Consider the following 24,702-nt stretch of genomic DNA (forward strand, 5'->3'; position numbering starts at 1 on the left):
GGAGCATCAGCTTCATCAGCTTTTTCCACAGTCAACCTCTCAATAACTTTACCGTCGAGACTTCCTGCCCATTTAAAAGGCTGCGGGGCAGATCTATGTATCTAGTCTTCACTAGTCTATATCAACAACGTTTCATTTGCGGGATTGTTCCGCCCGGTTGTCCCTCATTTTCGGCTGGATGTCCCTCACCTTCCGCTTCCTTTGTGTTGGCATTCTAAACTCCGTTCGATTTATGAGGACTATGGTTAACTGCTCCTCAGATCTCTGCAGGGTAAATCCAAAATCTGTCGAATCTGAGTTTTTGTTACACAACTAAAACAACTTTTGACTGTACACACGTTCCACCAAAACAAGTTTCTTTCTGAGGCTATTTTGCAGAGGCACCGTTATTACGTCCGGCGCTTAGCGATTCTGATTGGTTTAAAGAAATGCCAATGAACCAGAGCACATTTTTCTTTATTCCGGAATGCTGTGTGGACTAGCACTGTGGAGATAGGTCTGGCAATGCGAGACTTAAGTCTTCACAGAGCATCAGAAGAGATTTAACCTAACAAACATCTTTTGGTGTTGGGAGGAAACCGGAGCACCCGGAGGAAACCCACGCAAACACGGGGAGAACATGCAAATTCCACACTTGAACTTTTGAGTAATTACTGTGTAGATTTCATGTTCTTCACAGATCACAGTTCCTCACTTCACTTAGTCTTCCCCTAATAAGGGTGACTATAAAAAAGGATTACAACACAGCCCGCTGCAGGTTGACCCTGTATGCATTCAAACTTGTTTAACAACTCTGACATCAGTGTCACAATGCAGCATCTGACAGTCATTAGCGTGCCCTCTATCTGGATTAATGTTAACGCAGACAAGATGTGCACTGGTGACAGGCAGCATCAGTATTAGGAACCACACACATTAACAGGATCTGAGGGGACTGAGAGAGCTCTTTAATGAGCCATAACTGTGACAACCAGGAAGTGGAAACCCTACCTGAGGCCCCAGATGAAGGGGGTTGTAAAGACGGGACAGACATGCTCCGAATTGGAGGAATGAGGGAGAGAGAGCTTGTTTGATGTGGTTGTCAGCAAGAGAATCTGCTCAGCTTCAGTATCTTGGGATTAAAAGCTTCTTTAAGAGGTTTTTTTTTCAGTGAACACAGATCTTTTTGTCATTCTAGGGAAACAGGAGATAACTTAAATGAATCGTGTGTGGGTGAGATAGATTAAAAAAAAAAAAAATGCCTTTTGGACTTTATGTATACTTAAAATAAAAGGACCTGTGTAGTCCTTCCATATTGTAAAGCCACAACACCACTGACATTCTTTCCCTCTGTTTCTAAGCCACAGCGACACTTTCCATACTGACATCTTCCCTGGTGGCCTGTTGTTTGCTGCAGACAAACCCAACCACAGACAGTAGTAGAGTAAAATTTACCAAGCAAAGAGTACGGTAGCCTGCAAAAAAAAAAAAGTATTTTGGGGTGTTTTCTGCATTTTTCTATTGTCGTTAACAAGGATGAGGTCATTTTTTGGAAACAATGTAATGACACAAACCCACTTATCTTTTGTTCTCAACCAAAAATCTCTACACACTCATGTGGGACGGAAGATGCTCAGAGGAATCTGTTCGAGTAAAGCATCAGCAGGCTCAGGTTTTTAAGCAGCAGCCCAGCCTGTCACAGGGGCTGTTTCTGAGGCTGTGTCCAACAGTATACTCCAAACAAAATTAAATTTGGATTGTTTTCTCAGACTGCAAGAAAATACCAGAATACTGACTGTGTGACTCCAGGCTCAGCTCTGTTCAGTTAATAGCAATTGGCTGCAGCAATTAAATCCAAATGTGACGTCCTTTTTGCTCATAAAACCCAACATTTTTACCTCAGTGAACATTCAAGTTTGTTTATGAGTATAGTGACAGATATAGGGTGACTGTAATAGTGTGTGTCATTGTTCCCTGCAGCCTTGGATGTTTCCTTAATTACCCCTTAGGTCAGATTGGCTTTCTCAATGAAATGATAGGAAGACACAGTGGGACCAGCTGGACACCATGACATTTAACATGTTTTAATGAGCTGATATTATAATTTTGTTATCTACATAATAAAGAAAATCCTGTGATGGTTTGGTCAGCTGGCAAGATGCTCAAAGAGTTACTCCCTATGTAGTTTGATACCTTAGCTAATGTATCGGGCAACTTTCTGTGTTTACCTTCATTTGCGACTTGTGTTAAATTGAAGTTTGACTCATCCGGCATATACGGAGCAACATTATCATTCATTTAGAGTTGTGTTTCTGGCCACCCAAGGGGGTAAGCAAGCATCTGGAAAGCGTACCTCCTATGAAGAGATTGTAGGCTACCAAGCCATCACCTCCCGTTAGCATCCCATTGAATTTTGGCGTCACTTTGACAGCGAATAACTTTACATCTGAAGCGTTTAGAGACTCTATTTGTCCATTGTTTATTTCTAAAGAAACACGACAATGTATAAAAGGCTCCATTACCTTGTATCTCACGTTATGGCTCCGTAGCAGACGTTTTTGTAAAAATAGGCTAACGATTGTGTCATAACCACGCGACTTACTGTCGCATAGTAGAGGAATTACCGTATAGTACAGGAGAAGCTCGCAGGCAGTTTCGACTTACATTAGCTGTTTAAGTTAAATTACTAATGTTAACTAGCATTTAAGTTAGCAATAATTATCCCATGCCTATGTTATCTCCTTACATATACCTACACTCTCCGTCTCTGCAAGATTCGGAATGATTGAGATTTTTCTTGGCACAGCTACCAGAAGACTTACAATTTTCAGACAGGTTGCTAACGTCACATTTACGTCAGTTTGAGGCTGCGCAGCATGCTCAGCCATCACCGGAAAAGTGACTTTACTGGTCTCAGTCGAAATATATGGTGTAGCTGTGTCCATTCTTTTACTGTCTATGTGGCCACCTAGTCTATATCAACGACGTTTCACTTCATATCTGGCTCTTTAGCTGCTAAACGCTTTTACCAGCAAGTTGCTAACTTTGTCTGCCCTTTTGTGCTGACCAGGTAGTGTACAGTTGTTTTTTTTAGCCTTTTCGCTGAAAATAGTAGCCTGCTGCGCCAGAAAATGACACGATGAGAGCAGTGAGTGTGAACCAAAACAGTGAAATTGTAGATCAGAAACGCATGAGCTCAAAGAAGCTATAAGGTTAGCTTCAGAGTTGGGTGATAATTCTCATCATTATCAGAGACCTGTTTTACATTTAAGTAGTGACGTGATCCATTGTTAATATTATATTATAATAGCTGATAAAAGCAGCTTTAAGAATAAAAAATATTAGGCCACCAGAATCTCTCCTGGCAAACAAATGATCAAGTTTAAGTTAAGAGATAACCTTGTTTGGTTAAATAATGATCTGGATTGATGAATGAGTGTAGGAAGCAGGACATGTGGCAAGATAATGAAAGGCAGAGCAATATATTGTGGAGCAGAAATTGATTTCAGATTGCAAACAGTTAAAGCTCACACTGAAGTCAATTAACCAAAAGTTATTGGTGTAACAGGTCATTTAAGTGCTCATTAAACCTTGGCTGGTTGGTCAGCGGCCCTTTTATCCAATAATTACTGTTCTCCAGCATCAGTGACCTCTCAGACACAGGAAGTCAGTCTCTGTGGGAGACCTGCAGACGTTACCTATAGTTTTTTTTTGCTGTGTGGACTAGTAAGTGTGTAAGTGCATCCATCTATGTGTTTATTCTTTTCACTATCAGAGTCTACTTTTGCTCTATAAGACCTGTCTATTCAAGTGGCAAAGAGTTATTAACGGTTGTTCTGCTCTGATCGCTCCACTGAGTCCATCGCTCCAATAAATGTCATCATTATTTCACAGTTATAGAACAGGTAGCTCTGATCTTCAGCTCCGACTTGCTAAAAGCCACTCAGTAAATCCACGGTTGCGACTGCATAACATTCACTAAAATATTAATATGCCAGTCAAATGCAATAGGGCGGAAAGAGTAGAGGACTTCTCCATTAATTACTACTTACTTGGTGGATTAACTGTGGGTGAATAATGTGAGAAGTTAGACATTATAAACCAGGAGAAGATTATACAGAATCTGAAAGACTGAAATAAACAAGAGGAGAGTTAAAAAGTTGGGGAAATCACAAAGCAAGGCTGTAAACATTAAATTGAGTATGTGAAGTGTTTGCTAAAAACAGTGAGTGGCAGACAGACATCTCAGACATGATTTTTAATATAGAAAAGTAACGCACACAAAGGGTTTTCGTGAGGTGCTGATCATTGGAGGTAGACTTAAACGTAAGAAAAAAGTGTCAAATATGCTGGCTCCATATGCATTTCTCTATGCAACAATGGTTGTTGATTTTGAAGGCCTGAGGGCCAAAACGTCATCTAAATAAAATAGAGAAATGCATGTGGAGCCAGAGTGTGCAACACTTTTTTCTTACTTTTAAGACATGATTTTTAAAAACACTAACCAAAGAAGAATGGAGAATATATATATATATATATATATATATATATATATATATATATATATATATATATATATATATATATATATATATATATATGATGATCTGAACACGCAACACACATTAATGATCTACCACTTAGCCAATCTACGTGTTTTTTTGTATTTTTTCTGAAATAGATGAATCATCACAGTCAGGCTTTAATGCTGACTTTATGCAAATCACACAATATCAGGCACTAAATACACGAGTACTACTACACTATACTAAATACAAACACAACACTGGACCTTGTTGCAAAAAACTGTCTAATGTGCAAGAACATCTGGGACAGAGAGCTATAGAAGCGGTCAACAAGTAAGAATGGTATTCTAAAACCCCAAGAAAGCCTACAGTGATTTATGTGCAAGCAACTGGAAAACCCACACTGTCCTGTCACTTTCTTGCAGGAATACCTGTCACTTCTGCTGCTGCCTGCCTGATGCACAGACCTTTTTTTAAAAAAATCTTCATCCAAAAAAGATCTCACATATATCAAGTTTCATAAAATAGCGTCTGAGCTTTCTCAAATCCTGAAATGTAAGACAAGAAAAGATAGGAAAGATCTTTTTTTTCCTTTTAAAGATAATAAAATGCAAAAGCAATTACTGTGAAATCTTATAAAACCAAACTGATAGAGAGTGAAGGGTACACTGTCCTCTGTAAAAAAGTAAAACCTTAAGAGAAGAATAATGTAATGTTTCAAGAATGTTGATAACTTGTAGTTTCCACATCCTACTGTATCCCACCCTAATTAAATAAAACAAAAATAGATGGTTTTTGACCTTGTGACTGAGACACATGTACTAACGCTCATATCTTGAAATGCAAGCCAAAATATTACATAACATGCATACAATACTGTATACTGTATGTATGGACAAGTATCACAAAATGTACTCTAATGATGCTCCGAATATGTCACTAATAAAAGGTTTCTCCTCTGCAGTGCAGAATCTCTCTCAATGTCTTTACATTTAACCTTATAAGTAATGTCTTTATGTAACCTTATTAAAGTCAGGGTGTGCCTTTGACTTTATGTGCTTTATGGATTTATCTTCTTCTAAGGGTAATAATAAACAAAAACATTCAGATATGAAGTGCTGTGTCATTGTACTGTAAGGGCATACTGCATACTGATGGGGATTAGTCTTACATTGTAGTATAATCTGTGACCAACATAAGAAGTTTTTTACCAAAAATACTGAGAGTTAATGACAATTCAGTTGCAAATGTGAAGGCTTGAGCATGTGGATACATTTTATGTAAAAATATTGTATATTATGACGCATACTCTATGAACAACTCTAAATTCAAGATATGAGTTTTACCCATTTCCTGTGAAATACTTTTATAGCTTATTCAGCTGAACTCTCAGTTCCAGTACATCTACACCTTTTAAAACTAGAGCACAGCTGCAGGAGGCATCACTACTTTGCCTTGCAAAGTATACAAATAACCAACCACAGAACAGGAAAGAGCCATATTCCTGCGCATTGACTATTTGCCAGTGAAATTAGTTTGCAGCTAGTTCAGCTTGGCCCTCTCTTACAGTCTAGTCCCACCTTTTAAAACTGGAACGCAGCTGCATCCACCGCAGAATAGAGAGAAACAATATTCCTGTGTATTAACTATTCTTGCAGTGTAGTTTGGTTGTGCCCCATACTGTTTGTGTGACATCTCAAAGCAGACTGCCTGGAGTCTTAGATGATAAACATCCCCGGGACTTAAAGATAACTGGCTCATTATATGATGACATTTAATTTGGCTATACCAAAGGAAATTAATGACACAGATTGAAACAAGGTTGGTAGATTGAACGAATGCAAATTTCATGACAGCCTGCGTATAAAGCCTGTGTGTAAAGTTTTATATATTAATATGTGTACAGTTGACAGAACAACCATTTATTACATCATTTTGCCAATTACTAAGATTCAAAGCTTTAATTAAAAAAACATGGATGCAACAAAATCCCAAAAACCTGATGTAGTCATTTTGTACATTACTTTATATCAGTAGAGATCCTACAGTACTGCCATACCAGTGTGTATGTATTGGCAACTTACCCTTTAAAAAACCTGGTCAGTTATTGCTTATGGGACATCCCATTGCCCATCCCAACAGAGAAATCAGAAAACATTTCAGAAAACATTTACATTTCTATATGTTAGTTTGCATGTTTTGTATTTAGTTGTCTGTGTGTGTGCAAATATTGTGTATTAATTTTGTGCTCCACCTTGATGTACCCTTAGTGGTAATTTAAACTCTTTCTTTCCTGCTACCCATTACGCTCTCTCTAAAGCTGATCATGTTGAGTATCTTATTGAGACATGCTATACTTGTAACATAATACCAAACCTCAAGCATGGCTTTGATTTATTGGTCAGTCTCTTAACTAAACTTTACAAAGCAAGAAGAAAGAAATGAAGATGAAATACATTTATAGACCGCAGAATTATAACAAATATCTTGATACCCGATTCTTCTCTCAGCTCTGTCTCCAGGGCTTCTGAGAGGACACAGCGGAGTGGATTATATGGCATGAACTGATACTGCTGATACACATTTTTGTCTGTCAGGTCACTTCAGTCGCTGACTGGGGGACTGACTGAGCAGTGACTTGCCACACAAAATAAGAAGCACCTAGTAATAATACCTCAACATGTCTCTGTTAGTTTGTCCACATTTGCTACTATTCATTTAAAATCTATTGAACCATCAGCTGTATAGGAATTAGAAGATTTGGAACTTGTAGCCACAACAATCTAAGCTATTCCTTTCCAAAAACAGCTAAAAACTTAAAATGATGCTGTCGGAATAACAAAAAAACAGTAAATTGCGGGCAAGAAAACCAAATTCGCAAAACTACAGACAATAACCAACACTTACGATTCTATTCTGCGGGACAATGCGCAGGCTAATACATGTAAAATAAACATGGTCTTTTGCCCGGGGATACCAACTGAAACCCTTGTTGTGTCTGAAGGATTTTGATGTGATTCCACACAGCTCCTGCACCAGCTGCATAGTCTCTTCTGGTGAGGAAATGTGCTCCCCCACTTGTACAAATACCACTACACCTGCACATACCTAAAATGTATAGTAGTTACCACCTGAGGTATTGGAGACTGAGAAAGTGCTCAGAAAACTGAACTTGCGGAAACTTGTTGCAAGTCCAGTGAGACTTAATTGACTTCCATCCATCAAAACAGAGCTTATTAGACATGCAGTTGCCATACAGGGAATAGTCTCTGCATTTAGTGTGCTTACTAGGAATACTGACAGCCAGAACTGTCTAATGATTCATTTTTTTCATGCTCCAATGTATTGCGCCTGCTGAAGAAATGCCTATACCTAAATATTATTGTCGAATCAAAGTAATAATGTCAGGAGTAAGAGAAGATGCATTTGGCTTTTAGTATGTCACTCATGCTGGCTGTTGTGACCCATGTGCATGTTCAATTAATGTAACACCTACATGTAAAATCTGTGTTTGAATCTGTATCCAGAAAGATGATGTCAGGCGTGCGTTTAATGACGTACAGAAAGAGGGTGTTTAGATAATATCCACATTATTGTCCACATTCCTTTGACATTCAAGTCAGATCACGCCTGGGTGTGATGTGACTCACTGCAACCTTCACACTTTACAAGTACACATAAGTATACATTCTGCCATGATCAGATGGTACTGTAAAGTCACAAGTGTAACCATCATCTGTCTTGTCGATGTCAAAAGTGATTACATAGTAACTGCAGCAGCAAAGGTCAGACAAATGGTACAGTGTTAATGTTTTTATCGAAACAACAGCAAGACGACACAGTCTTGCGGTATGAATAATTACCGAACCGCAGTGGCATTTTATTTACTCCAGTTAAATGCCAAGGTCAAACTGTTTCTAGCTCAAGCAGGGAAAACAAGGGATTTTCAGTGCATTATTGCTCTGTTACATTATTGATTTAATGCAAATTCTCATCAAAGTACTTTTCTTCAGATCATTTTGTCTGAGTTCGGACACGGCCCCCTCGTGCTATGAATATTAATCAACTAACTTGTAAGACTTCTTGTGGCTAGAATCGTAAATTCCTAATTACATTTTAATATGTCTTGCATTTCTTAATACATTATAATAAAATAAAATTGGTTCAATGTATTCATTCACAATTCTCTCATTCATTCATAATGTTACCTCGCTTTACTTCACTGTAATACAAAAACAATGCTAAGTGGTTTAAATTACAATAATCATACCATTTCACCCACTGAATGAATACTGTCTTTGTTTACGGCTCAGCCAGTTGAAATCTGAGTGCATGTGTACGTGTTTTTGTGTGAGTACATGCATGCTTGTGCGTGCATACATCTCCATGGGCGAGTAAGGGCAGGCAGATGGCATGTTGACGCTAGGCCCACACGTGCTGTACCCTACGCATGCTTTTCAGTGACCCTTCACCTCCATCTGACTCCCATTCTTCAGATTCCACGCGTTGCTCGATGGGGTTCGGCCTGACTGTATGGGACACAACGCTCTTTCTAATAATGTTATCTACAAACCTCAGAATTCCTCTGAGCAGCAGCATAACAACATTTCATCTGATGTTTGTATAAAGTTATGCGCTGCTAGTATTTCTCAAGACCAGTTCAGTACAATTAGTTTGTTTTGTGTATTGCACATACAAACACAGAAAAGGTGGACACAACAGCATATTGAACACCTGCAATACAATACAACAGTCCTGCAACAATTTCTACCACTGAAAATTGGTTCAATCAAATCCTCATGTCTGGACTGGAGAGAATTCATTTAGCTTCCCATTTTAACCATTATGACCTGTTGTGTGGCCCCTTATTGGCAGGAATTTGTAAGTGCTTCTGACAGAAACATACGACCATTACAAAAAACGTTCATATGAGCATTTTCTGGTTAGGTTAAAGCGACTAAAATCAATATTCTTATAATAACATGGGATCAAATGACTAACAACGCTAGTAGTGACGAACCCACAGAAAGTTTAACCTGACTCTCCGAAGGTTTATACTGTAGCTTCTTTCAGCTTATTGCTTTGGTTGTAAATGTTGTATCTTTAGTATTTTGGTTCGCTACTAGTCTCGCTTTGCCAGACCTTCCTCCACAGCACTTCGCAGGAGGGTCTGGCAAGTCCCCACAGCATTCCGGGATGGGAGAAAAACGTACTCTGGTTTATTGGCACAATCGTCATGGGCCGGACAGAGCCACGGTGCCGCTGCAAAATAGCCTTGGGAAGGAACTTGTTGTGGTGGAACATGTGTAGCATCTCAGTGTTGTGTTTACAACTTGTTTCCGTTGCTCCCAAGTTCCCAAAGAAATCAGTTATTGGAGGGTTAAGGATTGGTTATGCTTAGGCAACTAAAACTACTTGGTTAGGGTTTGAGAAAGATTGGATGGAGCCCTGGCCATAGTATAGGAGTTGGACATATTGTATGCCTAACCCTCCACCCAGACCTCCTCTCTAGAATATAGAGAAAGGTTTTGTGGCACTATAACAATGTCAAACCTTTTTGCTTCTAAGAGACAACATTCTCAATTTGCATGACCACAAGAGGTCGCTTATCAGGAAAATGTGGCCTTTGTCTTAAAATGTGACTGTTCATGTCTAATCAGTTCAACCTTTGTTGGCGTCTGTGTTTCCATAGGCAACAGAGAAGGGGCAGATGTTCCTGCTCCCACTGAGGAAGCAGCAATTAGGCTAATGTGACAGGTAATACATTTCTTCAAACTTCACAGCATGTGAGGGAATTAATTAATAGCTGATCTAAATATGGCTTCACACCCGTGCGTTTTGTGGTCCGGGACAAGGAGATTTAACTCCACTGCACACACTCTAAGTTAAGAGATGGATCGTGGTCCCCTCTTGAACATCAGAGGCTATAGGAGCAACAGCTCTCTCTCCCATTTGCCCTACATGTGTTCTTTCTTTCGGGACGTCGGAAACTACAGTAAATCTTGTATTTTGTTGGGTACTGTGTTGGGGTGTTGTTTCTGTACTATTCCATGCTGCTCTGCTTTGGAGGTCACAAAGATTTAACGACTTTGAGCACAGTGCTCTGTGCCTGACCTAGTTTTAGTGAAATGTCTCTGCAAAAAGTAGCAGTTCTATGTATCTGAATTTTATGTTGGCTTTGTTTCAGAAGTAGGAAAGGGTAGAAAGTTACAAAACATCGAAGAGTAGCTGAAGTTGTGGGGTCATTAAAGAATAATATTTCTGGGTGGATAAATATAGATGGCAAGAATAGTTCAAAGGGAAACAAATTGTTTTCTGTCATTGTCTATAAATTATTATGAAGAAGGGATTCACAGCATTTGCATCATTCCCTCAGGATATTCACAGCACCAAGAACTAAAGCAAAAGTGTTGGTGCTCCTGTTTTAAATACGCTGCTTAAGAACCAGAGCTACCCAAAAATAGCAGTAAAGAGTATCTCTTCTCCCTGCATCTGGCCGGTGGCCCACCTTCAGGTCTGGAGCTTTAACCCTCAGAGACTTCTGCTGCTGGTGTGGCTTAGGTTTGGCTGAGCTGAGCTTGCTGGGAAATCAGCCAGACAAAGATGAGTGGGTAGAGGAACAGAATGAAGATTTCAATTGTGCTCAAGTGTTCAAGTTTCCTCTGGAAAATAAGGATATTGTTTGGGTGGAATAGATATTAGAAATAGTTGTGGTCCTTTGTGTATATTTTTTTGTGCAGACAAAGAACTGAGCTTCTGGTGTGAAACAGGTGGTTTCTACAATTGCAAAAGGGTAACACTCTTTAATAAATAATAATGAGTAGTTACCAATGAATGAGTCAGTGAGAAATTAGGAAATAACTGCAAAAAAAATTGTGAATTTAGATACTGACCAATCTCATAATCAGTTGTCATTCTTTAGCTTAACATAAAGACCTGTACTGTTTTTACTTTCGGACACAGCCACACAGGCTAGCTATTTCCCCCTGCTTCCAGACTTACTGCTAAGCTAAGTTAAGATAGTAATTGTCTACATGCTGTAACTTGGTATTCAACTGACAGATATGAAAGTTGTATCGACCTTCTCATCTAAATCTCAGCAAGAGAGCGAATAAGCCTATTTCCCAAGATGTCAAACTACTCCTTTAATATCACTTGTAATCTGTATTCAGTTGTCCCTGGCTCCCTGATGCTCAATCCCAATGAAAACAGATGTTAAATAAATCAATGACAACAGATTCAAATTTCTCTGTATCCCAGTTGTTTCAACTTCACCAGAGACAGCTTGTTAAAAACATGCAGTGCCTTATTGAACCAAACCTGGTGAAATGAATCATTTATCCCTTCTCTTCCACATGTCTGTGATGTGTCTTTGTAATGAGAATCAAAAGTCTGTCTGTCTGCTTCAGTCTACACATGCTCGGTGAGAGCGGCTGCCCGGCTACAGTAACGTTAGAGACGGCCTTATTGTCTGCATCACTCATTGTCTCCTCTTCTTTCAGGATAGCTTTGTGTGTTGGCTTCAGTGACAACAACCTCACAACAGTTTATTTTGACTTATTGTCAAACAATCAAAAACAACCCGCTCATTTGAATCAGAATCGGATCTTGTTATCTCATTTGGCTGTGAGATAGCCCCCAGGTGTCCCCCATTGTTTCATAGACATGGCACTTTGAATGTTTGAGATTGAGACGGAACTTGGTCCTTGATTCATTCCATGTGATGAGCAAAACATTTACACAAAATGTCTCGTGTATTTTTTTTTCAAACCAGTAGGTGCTATTTTAAAAACATCTGCAAAAAAATAACATAATTACAGGAACTGAGGATTTAGATAGAGACAGCAGTAGAGCATTTTGACAGTAATAGAAGTTAGTCAGGAAAGTGGGACATAAGCCAACCACTTGATAATTGACCACTTTGCATTAAGGGCTTTGGCAATTGATTTAAATAAGATATTAAACATTTAAGCTCTGTATTATTTACCTTTTTAAATATTTTTTTTTCTATTGTAAGCTAATACTGGTAGTACTACTACTATAGTTTTTATTTCATTCATTCTAGTTTTATATTAGTTAGTCAGGAACTTAAATGTCCACAATATGGAAAATATGTATCTGGCTTCGCAAAATATGCATGAAACACAAATATATATTTTAGTTTTGTCTTATAACAATCACCTTTATCTTAAAATAGCTGTATTGGTCTTTGTGCTCTAATCTCATTAAATCCAGGGTATAGAGACTATCTGTAATAAGAGGGGGTGACTTTGGCCAGAGACAAGAGGACATCGATTCAATCCTTTAAAGTGCTCATATTATGCTCATTTTCAGGTTCATAATTGTATTTAGAGGTTGTACCAGAATAGGTTTATGTGGTTTAATTGTCAGAAAACACCATATACTGTATTTGTTGTACTGCACATTGCTGCAGCTCCTCTTTTCACCCTGTGTGTTGAGCTCTCTGTTTTAGCTACAGAGTGAGGCATCTCACTTCTGTTCCATCTTTGTTGGGAGTCGCACATGCACAGTAAATACTGCTAGCTTGTCAGTTGCAGAGTATGAGGGAGTGCCATGCTGGCAGCTAGGCGAGCATTATAACGTGTGTTACAAAGTGGCGCACGTTCGTCACGGAAATAAAGGCTGGACTACAATAGAGCAGTTTGGAGCAGTTTGTGAACAGTGTTTTCTCTGGAAGATGGTAAGTCCCTTTGGGGTGGACTTTGGGCTTTTTCACTTTGTAAACCTATTACATGCACAAAAAGATATATAACACAATAAAGGAAAGGGAAAAAGCCAAAAAGCATAATATGAGCACTTTAACATGTTGTGCTTGAAATGTTTGATATTTTCAAACTGATGTGACATGTCCTGAGGTGTATAATAATTGTGGCCTTATTATGGGACTTCCTGACCTTTAATGAATGTTAGGCTTATCAACATTAAAACACATTTATTCACATTCACTCCTGGACTGGACAAAGAGCTGTGTGTCCAGATGTGACTCTTTCCCGCTTGTGTCTCTGTGACTGCAGCATCTGGCACAGCACATGGTAACCAAATAATTCCCAAATATTTCAACCTGCAGCATGCACCTTTCTGATCTGATCAGCTGTTCATAGTCAATGTCTATGCCATTTGCCAGCTCGATCAGCTCAGAAGAGATTAAATTAGTTTGTTGATTTAGCTGACAACAGTAGTTGTAAAGCAGCCCAAACTCAGTGATTGTTTTTGTGCAATTCCATTTGATATTGCACAATGGATTAATGTGAATATTCATTGTACTAATACAAGTTCCAGCATGATTAACGGACTTGGCATCTAATTACTTTTGTCACAGCAGTCTGTGAAATGGGTTTGTGGTGCCATTATTTCAAAATCAGTTTGGTGTAGTCTTTAAGTGTGTGTTACCAGAGCCTTGGTCTCCTCCTCGTCTTTGTAATAGTGAAGCTGGTCCCCTCGCAGAACAAACCAGCGGCTGTGCCAAGTCTTGACAAAACCTCCTTGCTTCCTGAGCCACCCACACCTGATGACAGCCGGCCGTCCCTGCCTCTGGATCTCTGTGCTGTGCTGACCTCCACTGCGCTGGGGACTGCTCTGGGACACACACTGGTCGTCCATTGCAGCAACTATAATCTGAAAAAACGGCAGGTTGCAGAAGTTGTAAGTTCCGAGTAGGCAATGGGTAAACATTAGGTCAACAAATACATTCTGCAACATATTACACACAGATGCTGCAGAATAAAAAAAATGCTCTTTTCAAACTCAGCACAGGTATTTAGAACAGAAGTCCAGTACTGCTTCAAGTATGAGCTTCAAGTTTCAATATTCTGAAAGATTTCAACCAAAAGAGGAATGTACTTGTATGATAGAGAGTGTAAAAATGACACACACCATGATGTCACCACAGTCCGACGCAAATGTTGGAACAACAAATCTTTTCATTTAATGAAAAACGTTTTCTTCCAGTAGAGTCCATGGATTAGCCCCAAGTTAAGTTTTTCTAATGTCATTTTCAGTTCTAATGACATGCGTCACCTGTCTTTCTCAAAACCTCAGCAAATAACACCTAAACTATCTGCGTTTTATCCCTTAAGGTAATCTTTTTTTGTGATTTTGAAAAATGTAAAAGGGTTGTTTATTTGCTGTGGTTTGCCAATTGTGGAACATTATGGAACTTGAAGCAGAGTGTTGAGTGAGTGCAAGAAGACAAGGGCAGAAGAGGAAGTGTGGGAGGAGGAATTCATAAACCAGATAACAAGACCACAGGCCAAACCTCTGATCTCTTTTATCTGTTTCTTGTGTCACCCACCTACATAAATTGGCCCGCCAGTCCTTCTCTTGTCCCTGTGTAACATTTTGTCTCTTTTAACTCTCAACATTTTTAACAGTTTTGAAGTTTTAATATGACAGAACCCGTATTATTCAAGTAAATGAAATCTGTACAGTACTGTTTGTACAGTATGATAAGTGTGTAGTTATGTTTCAGAAAGTAAAATTACATTGTTAAGGTTATGAAAGATTTTGGTGATGACAAACTTATTTTTAGCCATGGCTCTACTGAAGGCAATGAATCGGTCGGTCCTTTAATTAATTAATTAATTAATGGTCCTCCAAAGATGAATTCTACTTTCACTCTTCCCTTTAGCGCCACCATGGTTGGTTTGGTTTGGTTCAGACATTATTGTCCCCCTGAGGATGTATTGAAAGAACGTTTGTGATCTTTTCATCTGGTTAAGGTTAGGATAGGCGGCTGGGCAGCGAGTCTCGCAAGAGTTTTGTAAGTTTTCGCAAATCTAGGGTTAACTTATCTAGACACAACCATGTACTGGACATGGGAGGTTGACCTTGACCCTCAGAAGAAAAGGATGGTCCTTTTAACATCTAGGCCCCCCTGTTTACCCAAAGTGACTATTTGGTAACATACTCATATACAGTAGACAAATGGGACAAATATCTTTGGCTGGGCCTAAAACCTTCCCACACGTCAATACATATTGTATACACAAGAGTGCACTCATAAACAACAACGCGCATGCAATAAATCACCCTACACATATTGTTTCCATATGCATGATAGATTGTTTAAACCTCTGCATCATTCAGTGACATTTTCTACTGCTGCTAAAGACTGCTGCTGTCAGCTTTACGCATTGCCATGTTATCAGTGGCTCTGGCTGAGCTTTGCTTGGTGGAAGTCCAAACAGCCCACAGGTCCAGATGAGGACCAGATGCAACGCAGCAGTGTTCCGGGCAGCAGTGGAGCAAGTGCAGCAGGGCTGCTGTTGTGATTTCAAAACTTTTACTCGTTCCATGCACACAGTCCAAGTTAGCGTGTCCGGTATTAACCCTTGTGTTGTCTTCCCTTCAACCTTGAAAAAAACACTTTTTTTCTGACATTTGTGATGCCTTTTTTCACAATTTGTTTTTGCTTTTTCCAACATTTAAAATTTTTAAAATTTTTCTTCTACACATTTTCAGCGCTTATTTCTACGTCCAATATTTTCTGATATAAAACAAAAAATTAAAACGGGGCAATGTGACCCGAAGTCAATAGTTTTTCACTTGTTTTGCATTGTGGCGACCATAACCTGCTATGTGTATTATGTTTTGTCCATCTCTACTTTATCCTTGCTTCACCTCAATGCTGGATCTGGGGGGTGGGGGGGAAGTGGGCAGTGCTCATATTTCAACAGCAGTGAAAGCTATCATCTGAGCAAGGGAAAATTCAGCAAGGGAAAATTCATTTAACACTTATATTGGAGGGAATAACCTCTGTATCTCTCTGCAGCTTCCTACACACTTGATTCTCTTAAATAATCTGTAAGCACACACGTGAACACACACAGTCTAAATCACAGTGTAGGGTTGATACCATGGTTGATATACCCATCTGTTGATGGAGTCACCTGCTGTGTAGCCCCTTCACAATTTCATGCCTCCTGTACAGGGCCTAGTTAACAGCACTGCTGGGACTGGCCTGTGCTGCTATGAAGTGAAATGGTAAATAACTTATAATGTGAGTAACTTAGTGTTTCTTCTCTCAGCTAGCTCTATTTAAAATTGACATTACACTGTGGTCTAGTCCAGTGGTAATAAATTGCCACACAGGGAGAGAAGGCATAATCATTGCTACATCTATAAATCAACAGACAAATAGAAAAAAGATTAGTAGAAAAGTCAGTGGTTCTTTAGCCCACCCAGGAACTGCATGATGAATTGTGACATTCAGAAAGTTACTCATTTTTATTTTTATTAAAAGCCAGTTTGTGGGTTCAAGCAGACATATCTAACATAATCATGGGGAACTGGTGTGTTAACAACAGCCATATGAAGATAAACTTATGGTGGAATAAGCAACTGCTTTCAAGCGGACATAGGATGAGACCACGTAAGTGGTGTGGGTCAGTCGGTCCACCACTTTGGTTCAGGCTGAAATGTCTCAATAAAAATTGGCTTGCCATTAAATTTCATACAGATGTTCATGTTTCCCAGAGTATAAATCATAATGACTTTGGTGATTGGCCTGACTTTTTATTTAGCACCACCATGAGGTTACATGATAACTATAACAGTTGGTTGCCAGCTGATCAAATGTTTAATTATCAAACCACTTTGCATGCATATATGGATTGCAAGGAGGCTGGATATTGTTTTGTTTTCTAGATTAAGCTGCCAAAATCATTCAAAAACACGGAAAATTGTGGATTCTCAACCACCGCTGCATGAAAAGCTGTTACCTCAGAGTAGATGTCCTGTATCTGATAGGGAACTGATCACTTCCTCACTGACTCACTCTTCTGACTTTTTGCTTACTATATATAGTTCAGTAGCCTGCACAACTATCACTGTCTTCTTACAGTATAAACATGGGTGCTTTACCAGGCCAAGGAGCTAGCAAAGCAAATACATTCCTTTATGTTAATATACCGGATTTTTCTAAAGCAACAACTGAACAAGGGCTAAAGGCAAGATATCTGACCTGGTTTTCAAACCTGGATTTTATATGTAGCCATTCTTTTTGCAAACAATTCTCCAGTGAACCTCCTGACGATGCCAGATGTGGTTATAAGCACATTTGTGATGCAACTGCAAAGTCTCTGCAAGAACACATTACCACCTGACTGTTTTGTTTATTCAGCACATTGAAAACAACCTCTCAGTGGTGCCCTGTAAAACACCTGTGCGTGCAGGTGTGTGGATCTACTGTATCTTTATATATGGCAGTGTCTCTGTCCCCTGAGCCCCAGTCTCCAATATAAGCAACTACATATATAATATTGATGGTTTTTTTGCTCATCATAACAACAAAAAGGAACATCTAAAATAAATAATATGTCTTTTGTTGACCTAATGTCTACTTTACAAGGCAGCAGGAAACAGAATGTTTATGAAAGGTAGTTTCGGAAAAATAAAATTCCACTTGTGAACCTAGAAATAGGAATATAAATAGTTTCTAAGGTGCAACCTATTTTAAAGGAACACAGCGACTTATTTGTACTTTAGCTTATGCACTGTAACCCCCAGAGTTAGACAAGTCGATACATACCCTTCTCATCTCTGTGCGTGTTGTAACTCTGTCTGACGCCCCCACTGCTAGCCTGGTTAGCACAGATCCTGAAGGTAACCGGTTCCAATTAGCCTACTGCTCCCAATAAGTGACAAAATAACGCCAACATGTTCCTATTTACATGTTGTGATTTGTATAGTCACAGCGTGTACAAATAACAAGGTCACATGAGACCCAGCCGTCTTCTAACCGTATACAAACTGGGAACTATATTCTCAGAAAGGCGAAGCACTGCTACTTCTGCTACTTGGGTGGCGTGATTTGCTAGTAGCACTTGAAGCCCTGTGGTGAGGAGCAGAGAGTTCGCCTGGAGTTCGCTCAGAGTTGGAGTAATAGAGTCAACAATTACTAGATAGTAAAAGCATAGTGACCTTGTTATTTGTACACCCTGTGACTATACAAATCACAATATGTAAACAGGAACATGTTGGTGTTATTTTGTCACGTATTGGGAGCAGTAGGCTAGTTGGAACCGGTTACCTCCAGGATCTTTGCTAGGCTAAGCTAGCGCTGGGGGCGTCAGACAGAGTTACAACACGCACGGAGATGAGAAGGGTATGTATCGACTTGTCTAACTCTGGGGGTTACAGTGAATAAGCTAAAGTCCCAATAAGTCGGCGTGTTCCTTTAAAACGGATGCCTTTGGTTCCTTGTTAAAAAAAAAAAGTCTATACATATATGTTACATTTCAAATTAAGCAAGACTTGCATTCAAAATTGCTGGAGGAGAACTAATTTTGGGATTAAACTTGTACATACTATACAGAAAAAAGACATAGTTAGAGATTGACATGAAGCCTAATTTTCCTCTTTGAGTTTGGTGATGACATCAAGTCTGATCTCTAGAGTAATGAATGTGGCAGTATGATGGAGCATTTCCTTTCCAAAGCGGCAATTAAAACTCAACATTACCATCTGCTCATGTCTAGTAACACTTGATTCTGTCTCTTGAGTTTAAGAATATCCCAGATTTTTCTCACAGCACGTCTGAGGACTTTGACCATACTAAGAAGTCAGTGAGAAGAGACACCCTGACCTTCACTGTAAAAAACCAACAGCTCAATACAACACACACACACACACACAAGCACTTACATATCCCACAAACTAGAAGAACAACACAAAGATAGTCACAAATCAGCCCCCTAAGGTTTTGTCGCATGCACTGTAATTTATTTTAGCAGGATGCAATACGTTTGTGGATGCGGCAGTCAAATAAAATGAATACATTCCACAAGTAAAATAAAAAAAATGGATGGATTGACTTTTCTAAGAGAGGTACAAATCCTTCAAACCACCATTAGTCTTTGTCTCCATTTCAGCACAGGTATTAGTATTCTCTGTCTGTCTGTGTCCATCAGTAAAATGGATGCTGAGCCAAGCCATCTTAGCATCAGGGACACCTTGTTGTTGGTTTGAAAATATCCGTCCGTCAGTGAAATCATAAAATACAGCTACTGGTTGTGTCTTTAGTGATGCAAGCTCTTTTCTTAGAGCAGCCAAGAAGGCACTGAATTGTACAATAAATCATTTTCATTTGTTTCCTGAGACACGGCCATTTGATGTAAACTTGTGATGATGACTCTATACATGATAAAAAATGAGTTCTGTGTTTTGCCAAGTGCTATGGCATGATAAACAGTGTAGGATAATTCAGCAACCTTTACATATTAGTGAAGTATTTTCCTCATGTGTAAATGATTTCAGAAGCACCATATGTTAGCTACATCATGAATAACATTATACCCTTACAACAAGATGGGAAGTTTGATGAGATTGTAAAAACACAGAAATGTGATACTGCAGACCTTGTATATACAGGACTCGTCTCACAGCATCAGGAGGTTGCTAGTTGTCTGTGCTTGCACAGAGTGTTTGTTCCCCATATGGGAGAGTACTGAAGCTAACAGCACACAGAAAGCCTGAACTGCTGTTTGACATGGCTTTGTTTGAATTGAGCTGCTTTGGGGGAAAGGATATTGAGTCTGGCTCATGTTTGGGAAATTAAAGTTGTGCTTGGGAAGACTTTCAACAGTTACCTCAATCATACATTTTGGGTTGCAAAAAGAGAAGCATTTAATTCCCATAATTGGAACTTTACAGACTGTTGGCCAAACTGTTAAAAATGTTGGTGTTAGGTAGGGACAGTGGCAGAGAAACTTCAGGGAGCACTCTGTCGAGAGAATGTGCACTCAACAAACCTGGATCTACCAACTTTCCCATCGTGCGGTTGCTATAAAGCATCACATGCCGAAATGGTTAAAATGACTGTGCTAAGTGCATTTTACAGACATCATGTACCACACCTTTAGTAATCTTTGAAACAATGTGTCCTTTCAGGCAGTCGATTCTAAGGCTTAAATGACAACTTTCACTGGCAGATTTGTGATCTAGCTAATTAAGCTAAGGTTAGCCTCATAAGTTGGTTGTAAACTCTGTCTATGACTGACTATTATATTATTATATAATGTCTCCACCTGACTCATTGTAATGCAATTCAGCATGTTTGACAGCTGATTGAATCCACCTGGCTATAACTTAAACTCTGTCTGTGTTTCGTTAGCAACCATCTCTCTAAGGCTTATTCAGATCAAAGCCAATAGATTTGACAAAGTCCATGTTCACTTAAAGACTGAGTCTCATTTGGTTGGGTATGTGCACAGTACTGTACCCTGCTAACATCTAAAAACATGCAACAGAGGAAACATGAACTTCTAATTGCCAGTCAATGCTGTCAACCCTTTAAATATCCCGAAGCAACCTTCCCCCTTAAAGTCTGCACAGTAGGGCCTCCATGACCCACATGTGTTAAAGACAAATATAACCCTCCGCTACCAAAGCTGCTACTTTCGAGAGCAGTCTGTTTTTGTTGAAAAGTCAAAGAGGTGAGAGGAGGGCATGTTTCTTGCTGTGCAGTCGGTGTGCTAATAGTTGAACAGGATTTGAAAGAGGAAGGGCTTCAGAGCGTTCACAGATGGAAGTACTCACACACATGAAAAAAACAAAACATAATCCATTCCTCTAACACATACACAAGTCAGGTCTATCATGATTTAATGCTGAATGGGGTTAAAGTCAGGTCGCGATCTGAGAAGCTATCCTTCATTATGGGGTACCCACACAACCCACTGTGAGTCACCGAGAGAAAGGGTAGCTGGATGAAAGCAGGAACAGAGGAAGGGTGGTAAGGGTGAGCAATATAATGTATCACAAACACATAAGGATTGGTTCTTGGAGATAAATTTCCTTTTTGCTCCCACTGCTGAAACGCCAAATAAATTCCCTGGCTTTCCTGTATGATTCAATGTGATGAGTCAGTGTCTATTTTGTCTACACACCGATTTAGACGCCATATGTGTAGTCTACAATGCAGCCCTTTTGGTATGATATACTTGCTACCCCATCACTAGCATCACCGCCCCTCCCTCTCCATTTTCCTCCACGCCATGTGTCACAGTATGTCTGGGAAACTGAGCAGCAGCTCTGTGGAGAAACAAGGGTGAAGACTTCACATTGACCACTGACTCATTCTACATGTGTTTGACACACTGTTATAACTGAATCAATGATACTGTTGATATGGCTATCCTTTGTTAAATACAAGGGAATATTTTCCTGACAAAATAAGATACAATGCTACAGTCAGTGAGAGGGCAAACTGAAAATCACGCCTGTGATCATAGTCATTTCCCCCAGAGTTGTTTGCAGTTTGGGGAAAGCTGACTCTGCATTTTAACCTTCATAAATGTCCCGTTAATATAGATTCTCTGGGTGACCTAGCAGATGTTAAAGGAGTAGTTTGACATTTTCACACTTATTTACTCTGGTGGAAAGTTTGATGAGAAGAAGCTGCTGTGAGCAGCAGCAGGGCCAGGGCTAGAAGGGGGGCAAGGGTTGGCACTGCCCCTGAAATATGATTGCCCCCTCCCCACAAATCCATTGGGCTAGACTGCTGTCAATCTGACAATTGTGAATTCCATTTAATCAAAGTACTGTCACTTGGCTGCCTGTTCTGCCAATTTTCCAGGCCTTGTCACATGACCAATTAATATTTCCATGATGACTATCCAAAATTCTGCGTGGCAGAACTATAGACTATAGAAAATGGGTATTGTATTCGGGTATACAATTTGTTTAAAATTAAAACAAGTGAAATAATAATGAATGTGATATTTTATGTGATGTTTTATTTAGCAGAATTACATAGTGTTGTTCTCTATCCAAAATTTCTTATATTTCTAAGCAGATTGTCTATGCTGTATGCTGATATGATTCCCCAGGATTGTAGGTTTTTACACTTGAGTTTTTCTTGTTTATATTATTTGTACAAATTAGAAAATAATGTGTTAATTAGTGAGCATTAGATATGCTGGGAGGCAGATTTTCCTCTGACAGAGGCAGGCTAGCTGTTTCCCCATTTTCAGACTTTGTGCTAAGCTAAGCTAACCATCTGCTGGCTGTAGCCTTATATTTAACTGGCAGAAATGAGAGTGGTATCAATTTTCTCATCTGCCAGAATGCAAATATGAGTATTTCTCAAAATGTCAAACTATCCTTTCCAATTTGATCTTAGCTTTTAGCACAATTTTGCTGCCATTTCAATCCTCCTCGTCTCCATCTCTTCCCCTCTCTCTCTCTCTCTCTCTCTCTCTCTCAATCTCAATAAACCCATATCACAGAGTTAGACCCGGGAACAGTCGAGTGCAGCAGCTGACACGAGGAACCTGATCCCTGGGCTTTCCAGCAGCACAGCTTGTGCACTGCAGACATTCCTGGCACACGGGGGTCATCATATCTTCCCTCCTCCTACCTCAGCTCATGCCTTGTCTGCTTTCATGTCTTCCTTTTTTTCTTTTTTTAAACACATCAGGTGGGGGGAAAAAAGTTGCAGACATGTCTCTTTTGTTCAACACTTACCCACCTTGTCCTTTCCTTCTCATCCTTTTCATTCTTATTAATTTTATAAATCTTTTCTCATTCTCCTTTTCTGCCTCCTTTTCCCATTGTGCTGTGAATAGTTGCAGTCAGCGACATCCTCGTACATGTGGCATAACAGCCACATTAATCCAGACATAATTAAGTTTCCTTCTCTGTTTTGGACAGCTGACAGCCAGACAGGGGGTAAGTGTTTTGGATTGGCATATGCAACAGCCTCACCATCTGTATGTCCTGCTCCAGAATTAGCAAGCCCCTGCACAATGCTGGTCTATCAGAGCGACAGTGCAATACGTGCACTGAATTTGGATTACATGGCTAAAACCTACCTGAAAAATCGAGAAAATTGATGCTTTCCAGCTGTCCAATAGTCATTGCTATGGTGACTCACAGTAAATTTGTGTTTCAGTTATACTGTTACAGGCTTACAATAAGCTAAAATTTCCTTCGGGATGAATAAAGTATCTATCTATCTATTTATCTGTCTATCTATCTATCTATCTATCTAAAAAAATGCTTAAGATAAGGATCGTAGCTTTTAGTTATTTTCAGCAGGCATCGTTATATAACGAAAGTGATGCACTTATTTCCTCTTGTGCATCTGTACTCCAATCTCAATATGATGCTTACTGCTGGTGACACAGCTGGATGAGTTGTCACTACTGGTGTTTAACACAGTGGAAATACATCACATTAATGAACCATTAGTGATCAAATCCATTAGAACATTTGTGAATCTGTGATTGATGTTCGAAAAGCTTCTTCCAAAAAGTACAGATGAATCTTACCTTATCTCATTGTTCAATAAATTGAAGGCACATGCTGACCTCCTCAGCTTGTGGTCTTGGTTCATATGTGTTGCAAGTAAATTAAACGCATGCAAAATATTAAACAGATCCCGCAAAACACCACCAAATGTCATATCAACTACCATATACTGCTATGCTCGGTAATGCAGTGTTACTTCTGTAATTTAAGATACAGTTTAGCTCCAGTTATACCTGCTTAAAATATAAATTACATAACTTAAAGGGTCAGTCAACCCCTCTGAGGCTGGACCAGTTAGTCAAACCATTTGTCTTCAGCATCTTCACATTCCTATTACATGGCTAAAGTGAGTGGAGATGTCAAGAACAATGGGGACATTGCCACAAAATCACCAATACATAACAATACCTCAGAGGCAAAAACATACTATAAAACTCAAAGAGCAGACTCACCTTTCAAATAAACAGCCTTGTTGAATTCCTCAATGCTGATGTGTGGTGATGCACAACTATTGTATCAAATCCAGTGACAGGTAATCAATCAACACCAACAGAGACCCTGGACTGAGACGAGCTGAAGTTATACTCCAGCTCAGCCGCTGCTGCTGCTCCCCTCCTGAACAAACTCAGTGTGTGCAGAGTGGATTGAGTTAGCTGAGGGCTCAGATGAGCTGTTATAAACTTTTCTCCTGACTGCTCACACCATCTGCATGCTGAGAAAGTCTCCGCTGTGAACAGGATGGCTGTCGTGGTCAGCACAGTCACACATGGGGCAGCATTACAGCAGGAGTCCGCCCAGACACATGCACTCACTCACTCACACACACACACACACACACACACAAACACACACTCTCCCTCCCCTAACGCTGCAGCCTATGCAGTCCTAACTCCTCCATTCATCCTGGCTGGTGAGACACTCACAC

At 39.6% G+C, this 24,702-nt stretch overlaps 1 protein-coding gene across 3 annotated transcripts in view; it reads right to left on the minus strand.

Moving 5' to 3' along the window:
• The window catches only part of arhgap24 (Rho GTPase activating protein 24), a 68,223-nt gene extending 43,521 nt beyond the window's left edge, over window positions 1-24,702 (minus strand). Inside the window, exons 1-2 of one of the 3 annotated variants that reach the window (XM_035991902.1) lie at window positions 24,230-24,702; window positions 13,917-14,131 (exon numbers count right to left, since the gene is read on the minus strand). In XM_035991902.1, the coding sequence (XP_035847795.1) occupies window positions 13,917-14,126 (210 nt within the window). In that variant the 5' untranslated portion in view covers window positions 14,127-14,131; window positions 24,230-24,702. Of the gene's footprint in view, window positions 1-13,916; window positions 14,142-24,229 lie in introns of those variants that run through there. The other 2 variants (XM_031317874.2, XM_035991903.1) reach the window with 2 other exon arrangements.

This window comes from Sander lucioperca, chromosome 14 (assembly GCF_008315115.2).
Source record: "Sander lucioperca isolate FBNREF2018 chromosome 14, SLUC_FBN_1.2, whole genome shotgun sequence".
In the NCBI taxonomy this organism is placed as follows: domain Eukaryota; kingdom Metazoa; phylum Chordata; class Actinopteri; order Perciformes; family Percidae; genus Sander; species Sander lucioperca.